The following is a 7472-nucleotide window of genomic DNA, read 5'->3' as shown; positions in this document are numbered from 1 at the left end:
ACAATCGTAATGTTGAACATCTCTATATAAATAGTAGTGATTTTATATTAATTTATGTAAATAGTTTAATTTCATATGGAACTTAACTATATATTTTTTCCATAACTTACTTTTTAATATCGCAAGCAATCAAATTTATTTATATCTATATATTAATAATCTAATTAAACTATATTTATTTCAAAAAATTGATTATAAATGCTATATTATATTTTTATATTATCAACTAAATCTCATCTTTAATTTTATAAACAAATTAAAAAAGTAACTCAATTTATATTATAACAAATAACAAATGTAATGTTTTATAATATACATGCTCTAATATTAAGTCTCTACTACTGAAGTATCGGGTATTTTCATTAAGCTCCAACATCAGCTAAACAAACTGCCCTAAAAAACTACCCATCTACAATATATTCGCACACACGAAAAATAACATCATCGCCTTTGACAAGCTCTAAATTTAGTGGCTCGCGTGTGAACTAAAATGGCATTTGCTACCTCCAGGAGATCAACTCCTCCTAATTTATGAAAGAGCGAAATGCTTCAAACCCTATCAATTTTATACTTGTTTCAACTAGCTGAAACTATATTGCTGCTATACGCCAAATTTCGACAGTCTTTGTTAAATCGAGAAGTTAAAATATAATTCTTTCATTGGTGAATGACTTCACTTTACCTTAAGAATAATACTATTTGAATGAATCAAGTCTCCCGTGTTTAGAGAGATGTGCAGGAGAGAATGTATGAGCGTAAAATGTTGTTGATTTCATTCAAGGAAAGGAAGTTATTAGTATTTTTATATATATAATTAGTAATTATTTCTCTAATAATGTTCAAACAGCGTTATAAAAAATATTAGACCTCATGAGTAATTATTTATTGCTTAAAATTTTAAAAATGGAGAAAAAGATTTCTATTCAAATTATTTTACTTATTTAAAAGTGTCATCATTAAAATATCTCATAAGAAAAATAATTTAAGTAAACAATTATTAATCTTTCATATTAATTTTTACAATTATAATGCAAAACATATTATGAATTCACTGATGAGACTTATACTCTAGCTTAGATACTATTTCGTAAACCAAAATATATATGCTATATATTATTAGAGTGATTTATTTGATTCAATATTAAATATCATTTATATTAAGTATTAAAGTTTGTCTCTTACCAAACGCAGAATAAACTTTCATGTATTAATATATCAACATCTTCAATTTTTCTTTTGCATATTTAGGTAGAATAAATTGAGAACAACATAAAAACATACTTATTTTTACTTAATAAATAATGGCTATTAATTTCCTAAGTTACGGACCTCAATAATTATTAATTTAAGTAATAAACATACACTAATATTTTAATTTTTATTGTATTTATTATTAACATCTGAAATTTCTATCTTTGGCAACCTGTAAAAAATGAAGATGCTACTAACAAAAAAATATCAACATGTTTAAGCTTATCAATATAGAAAACTAGTATAAAATATAAGCTTTGCCGATAATGAAGCTAATCAAATTCGACCATTTAACTAGGTGATTCTTTTTAACGATGATTCAATAATAAATTTACTAGAACCGTTAAAAGCGATTAGTTTGAATAGCAAGAATGAGTGAATTGTGCATAAATTTATCACTATTTCATAAGTTTATTTTATTTGAATTAAAATTTACAACTAAACACTAAAAAACGTTTTAACTGGTTTTTAAATCATTATTTCACTCCCATTACCGCAATTTCCTATAAAATTAACTAACAACATTAAACTTACATTCTCTTGTATAATCCTTATAGCTTAAAAGCATTAATATTACGAACACATTATCCTTTAAACGCAGACAAATTGAGTTTTATCTCTTAAAGCTCATATGCTCTAAAAACAGAATATACCTTACGTACCTCGTCAATTAAATCTATATTAAAAAGTTATCTTTAAGTTGATTTTGATCGAGAAATTTCTGGTGTCTCGATTTAAGTTCTTTCAGACATTGTTAATATTTCCTCTTTTAGATGCGTGTTTTCTTATTTAATTTACAAATATAAAGATTGAAAATCGATTAGTTTATCACCATTCTAAGAGGACGAATAATCTAAAGTAAAACGACTTGCTTCTGATTAACACTATTAAAAATCAGTCTATATACAAATTGAAGTATAAGACTTACTTTCATTCTGCAACTGATAATATTTTAACTATTATTTAAATAATTATGTCTCTTTTGTCCTTTTGGCATTTAATATTTTAAATCTTTTTGTTTCATCTCGAAGAAATTTCAGTTCTTATTCTTACTAATTAAATTAAATGAGTAGAGTTTAATAATCCTACATCTCCTTTGCGGTAGGTGTAATAGATGTATCAATATAATCTAGTTCCATTAACTCTATTTATTTATATATTATATATTATATATAAATTAACAGTATTTCACTCCTAAATCATGCATAAAACTATTTTTGCATCAAAACCAGTTGACCTTTCTAGAATCCACTTCATTGGATTTTCAATTGACCATGTACTAGTTTCATATAAATCTAAATTTTTGTCATTAATTTATGAGCTTACAAAAGAAAAGTTAATCAAAGATAATTCATATCCTAGAAATATACTTGACTAAGTTTCATTCACTCCACATTTTACATCAGCCGCTTATGTTATAGATAAATAATTTGGAACAGCACTTTAAATCGATGAGTTTTGTAATATAACATCGTGCTTAAAAGGCCGGACCAAATTAGATAAAGAGGAATATACGCAGTTGTATCCTGATAGATCTATAAAACTATGTGACAGGTTTTATACATAGGATTAAACTTTTGCTAATGTATTAACAATGTTATTTATGGACCTTGTGTAAGTTTTTACGGATAATTTTTAGACAGTATGTGATCCTCTGTTCGAGTAGGAAAAACAGCAGCTCTCTGATGCCCAGGGGTTTATGCCGAGTGTTCTATGGAGCGATGTGGAATCGGCGTTCAATCGGATTGTCGGAGCCAGGTCAGAGCTCCTAGACAAGATCAGATCGAGCCCATAGGAGTATCTGGTGAAGCCAAAGAAAATTAACCAGGCGATTGACAGGTTAAAGCAGTCAAAAAAGCTCTTTATCCTTTCTTAGAATTCTTACGCATATTCCGACTTCGTGCTCGCTTACATTTTCGGGGATTATAAGCAAATATTCCAGTACATCTTACTTGATACTTCTATCCAGAAATTCTACACCGACAAGGGCATCTTCCGCCGCATGGACCCTCACAGATTTTTAGGTGGTGTGGGAGATACGCTGGACCCTCACAGGATCTATTCTGGAGGAAATATTTACCTGTTCGAGCAGTACACGGGTTTCAGAGCAAAGGAAACTATGTACTGCTGCGACCTGCTAATTCAGTCCGATGACTTTTACAAACAGGGCAAGTGGCGTCACTGTGCGATACTCCCATCACTGTTCAACGAAATTAACGCAATGCTCGATAATAGGAAGCTGAAGCAGAAGATCACCGAGATGGAGATAAGGCAACGAGAGATTTAGGCCATGTATCAACTATCTCACGAGAATAAATCAGACGAGCTCAAAAAAATTTAGAGCCGCATAGAGGTGCTTCAGAAAGAGCTGATGGATAAGTTTGGGGTCTTTGGGTCGAAGTACCATACGTCATGGGCCCTGACCAAACTGGGTAACCACATAGCGGTCCGTACTGATCTCTACACTTGCTCGGCGTCCAACTTCTTCTACTACTCGCCATTCTACTACTTCCAATGCAACTTCTAAAATCGCTTTCTGCCTCATTAGGCGATTGACGTTTACATTGAAGAATTCTGTGGCCAGCTCGCAGAGGAAGAGGACCTCGAGCAGGCGAGCCAATTAGGCAGCCAACCTAACAGTAGCACAGAGTTGAATGACATAAAATGAGCGAATGATATTAAAAACCATCACTTCCACTCGTCCACGATAGAGTTGAGCTTCATCGTCTCAGCATCCACGCCATTCTGGAGTAATTCTTACTCCATGAGTTCATTCGCTGCAAGTTATTCTTATTTCAATAATTCCTATGCACTCATAATGACAGGCTTTGCGCCAGCAGGTGGGGCTGATTCCAGCTTCATTTCTAGGAATTTAAAGTGGTAGATTTGATGCAAGGTTAATAGATTTATGACTCGATAAAATATTTAAGAATGTTACTTGTTATATAATTTCTTATATATAAAATAAAATAAATTATTGAGTTACATTTTTCTATCCCTTTACAATACTCTTGATACAATTATTATTGAGTTTTAAGTTAAAACCTTAATACTATATTATTAGATAGAATTAATAATTTGATATTAAACTGTAAAGTATTTCATAATATATAATACCATTTATTTAATGATATATAAAATTAAATTAAACAAATATTATAAACTTATCAAATATTTTATCTTATTACCCGATATACTAGTTTTACTCAATACTAAATTAATACTTAACACTAATAATATAAATTATATTTACTTTTGAATGACTAAAAAAATATTATATAATAGAGTCTATATAATCATAAGTATGTAAAATAATTCTTCAACTGAATATTTATATAATTAGTACTATTATATTCAAATAAATTTAGGTTTTTAAAATGATTATCGTGTTATAGTTTTTTTAAACTTTGCTTGACGACTGTTATTCTGACTTATCGTTAGTATAGTATTTTACTAATTCTAATTAGTATGCTGTGACCCTAATATCCTTAAATAACCCACTATGCGATGTAATGCCTCCAGGGGTTCAAGTAAACTTAACGATAAATAGTCCCCTTGGTTCAACAGTTCCAATGGCTGTATAGACATTAGATGATTTTTCTTATGAAAATACTAAAACTATTAGGTTTCTCGCAGTGCTTCCTACCGGAGTAACACTTACTTAAGTTCATATATCTTAACTTGATATCTACACCTATGGTCACATAATTACCATCAAAATGCGAGATTTTTTGCTGCAAAGATCAAATCTTCAATTATGCTATTAAAGAGACTCGCGGGCATAAGTATCCCGAGACAGTATTACTGTAACTGTGAACCCCACTGGTATATGTGCTAACTAAATGACATTAGAGGCACCAGGTGTAGATAATTTTCTTACAAAAATTCAGTTCAACCTTAATGGGTTCCTTGGGGATCTTGATTTAGCAGGATTCGACTATAATGTAAGTTAATAGACCCTAACATTCAATATGAATGTCTAATAGTTAATAGTATCAACACCTTTTCTGTATGGCGAGCTTGTATTTGTAAGCAGCTAAAGTGGAGATTCAATAAATTTTTAATAAAATATAGGTAAGATTAATCTGTAAACTACCGTTGATTTCTTCACAAATGCTACAGTAGGATTTTGGAATAATAAATTTTACCTTAATTTTGAATATAACAAAACCCTGTATCCCCAATATCTTAGCACTATTGGCTATCTGACAACAGTGAAACTTGGAATATTGCTTAATAATACTGTTCATCAGTTCTCACTGATATACGATTAAGCTATTACACAAGGGCAGACCTTGGAAATTAGATGTGACCAGCAAAATCTAGAGACTATAAGCATATGCTCGTAGCTTGTAAGAGGACAGAAGTTCGATGATATCAACGTCGACGTGCTGTCAGAGGACGCTGATGGTTCCCTGAAGTCCCTCTACAAGATAACCCCGCAGGCAATATCGACCTGCTGGACGAAGGCTGCCGGCACTGTCCACAACACGCGGTGGCTCAGGTTGACTTTGTTTCAGAATGGTAAGTGCGACTTCGGGGACGCAGTGTTTTTGATCAAGAACAACGCTAATGAGTAGCTGCTCCTGGAGGCTGAGTTTAACAGTGGTCTGGTCAGGATAGAATTTTCATCCACGCATCCTTCGTTCTTTGCGCACGATGAGTACATTCTGACGATGGAACTGGGATGGAACTCGTACCAAATTGTAGTGGATGATGTCAGGCGAATACGGTTCGACTACACTTTGATCATTGCTTGCTCGTTTGGAGCCGGATTTTTGGCTTTAAGCTGCTATATATCAATCATTGGTATAGTTATCTCAATATAGGTTATTAAGAACTAGAAGAAACGTAAGTAGGGGAGAACATAAAATCACTGATATATTTTAGCAAAAATATTAATTACGAATGTTTCAAATAGAATACTGATATATTTGTATTTCTATTAGTAAATTTTGTAGTGAAGTTTAAAAATAAACTTATTAGTATATTTTATAATTTTAATATTAATTAGAATTAGATTTTAGTTGATTTTACTAAGTTTTACTGTATTACTATATAATAATAACTAAGATTACTGATAACTAATCTTAGAGTATTTAAAAATTAAAAACAAAATAAAAAGTATAGTAGGAAATAATTTTTATTTCAAAAATAAAGCTAATAACAACTATACTAAATAGTGTTACCTTTATAGAATCCTATATTTCTTTTCATTTCAAATGATCATTTTACTTACTATTCAACCTCCAATTGTATTGATGCATGGTGCTACAACTAATAAATCATCAATGTCGTTGATATAAAAGTGGCTGCAGGAAAAAGACTTCATAGTTTTTAATTGTGAAGTTGGAAATGGTGCATAAAACTCTATTAATAAGCCAATTTCTTGGTAGGCTGAATAATTAGCTCTATGTATTAAGAGTCACAAAGAGACATAGAATGGGTTTATAGGTGTAGGTCATTCTCAAGGTGGAATGATAATGAGATATTATCTTCAAATGTTGTCGCACAACTCTGTGAAAATGCTTAGACTTATTACTCTCGCTAGTCCACTTGCTGGCTATTTCTGTAAAGGTAAGGAAGACTGCACTTTGGGATTGACTGCGATTTCACCTAATCTTATCTACCTTGAAGGTATTTAAAATACATTAGCTCCTACTAATTATTGGCGAGATCCGACCGCGTACGATAAATACGTAAAGGGTGCCCTCGCGCTCCCGGTGATCAACAACGAGCGAGAATTCAGCCAGCAAGTAAAAACCAATTTTATGTCGATAGACAAATTGGTTATGTTTGCCTCGCCCAAAGACGAGATCATACGCCCCTGGCAGAGCTCGTTCCTCGGCTTCTTCAAGAACGGCAGCAGCACTGAAATTGTGGATATGGAGCACACCGACGTCTATCTGCAGGACCTCTACGGACTCAAAACCATGAACGAGGAGGGCCGCATAGTAAAGATCGAAACCTAGTCACTACATTCAGGATACAACAGTAACCAGACGTTCGTGTAGACCGACCTAGCTAAGCATCTCACGATGGACGTCATATCCCAAAATATGCTCTCCAGCGGTGCCATTGTAGGAATCAGCCTCGCTATTATCGTAGCATTTGCAGCGGTGCTACTGGCCACGTTCTACGCAATCAAGAAGCGTAGGGCAGTCGTGAATGCACCACAAAGCATACTGGCGCCCCAGGTAGCCTTCTGAACCTAATTTTCA

The 7472-nt window shown here is 32.4% G+C and overlaps 6 protein-coding genes across 6 annotated transcripts; 3 read left to right on the top strand and 3 right to left on the bottom strand. All coding sequences in view use genetic code 6, as the record gives it.

The window, feature by feature from the left end:
- Window positions 1-359: 359 nt before the first annotated feature.
- Window positions 360-776, bottom strand: SS50377_27344 (uncharacterized protein; the record flags this gene model as incomplete). The annotated part of the gene is made up of 1 exon (XM_067911136.1): window positions 360-776. The coding sequence occupies one exon, from the start codon at window positions 774-776 to the stop codon at window positions 360-362; it is 417 nt and encodes a 138-aa protein (XP_067761823.1).
- Window positions 777-1724: 948 nt separating this feature from the next.
- SS50377_27343 (uncharacterized protein) lies at window positions 1725-2003 on the bottom strand (the record flags this gene model as incomplete). Its single annotated transcript, XM_067911135.1, has 1 exon — window positions 1725-2003. One exon carries the CDS (start codon window positions 2001-2003, stop codon window positions 1725-1727), a length of 279 nt encoding a protein of 92 aa, XP_067761822.1.
- Window positions 2004-2452: 449 nt separating this feature from the next.
- Window positions 2453-3919, top strand: SS50377_27342 (5' nucleotidase family protein; the record flags this gene model as incomplete). The annotated part of the gene is made up of 1 exon (XM_067911134.1): window positions 2453-3919. One exon carries the CDS (start codon window positions 2453-2455, stop codon window positions 3917-3919), a length of 1467 nt encoding a protein of 488 aa, XP_067761821.1.
- A 20-nt stretch (window positions 3920-3939) lies between these two features.
- On the bottom strand, window positions 3940-4113 carry SS50377_27341 (uncharacterized protein; the record flags this gene model as incomplete). Its single annotated transcript, XM_067911133.1, has 1 exon — window positions 3940-4113. The coding sequence occupies one exon, from the start codon at window positions 4111-4113 to the stop codon at window positions 3940-3942; it is 174 nt and encodes a 57-aa protein (XP_067761820.1).
- A 515-nt stretch (window positions 4114-4628) lies between these two features.
- Window positions 4629-6131, top strand: SS50377_27340 (uncharacterized protein; the record flags this gene model as incomplete). Its single annotated transcript, XM_067911132.1, has 1 exon — window positions 4629-6131. One exon carries the CDS (start codon window positions 4629-4631, stop codon window positions 6129-6131), a length of 1503 nt encoding a protein of 500 aa, XP_067761819.1.
- Window positions 6132-6473: 342 nt separating this feature from the next.
- On the top strand, window positions 6474-7460 carry SS50377_27339 (Palmitoyl-protein thioesterase; the record flags this gene model as incomplete). The annotated part of the gene is made up of 1 exon (XM_067911131.1): window positions 6474-7460. The coding sequence occupies one exon, from the start codon at window positions 6474-6476 to the stop codon at window positions 7458-7460; it is 987 nt and encodes a 328-aa protein (XP_067761818.1).
- Window positions 7461-7472: the final 12 nt, after the last annotated feature.

This window comes from Spironucleus salmonicida, chromosome 7 (genome assembly GCF_000497125.1).
Source record: "Spironucleus salmonicida strain ATCC 50377 chromosome 7, whole genome shotgun sequence".
NCBI classification, from domain to species: Eukaryota; Fornicata; order Diplomonadida; family Hexamitidae; genus Spironucleus; species Spironucleus salmonicida.
The sequence above is the reverse complement of the archived record's forward strand: the minus strand, read 5'-3'. Positions and strand labels throughout refer to the sequence as shown.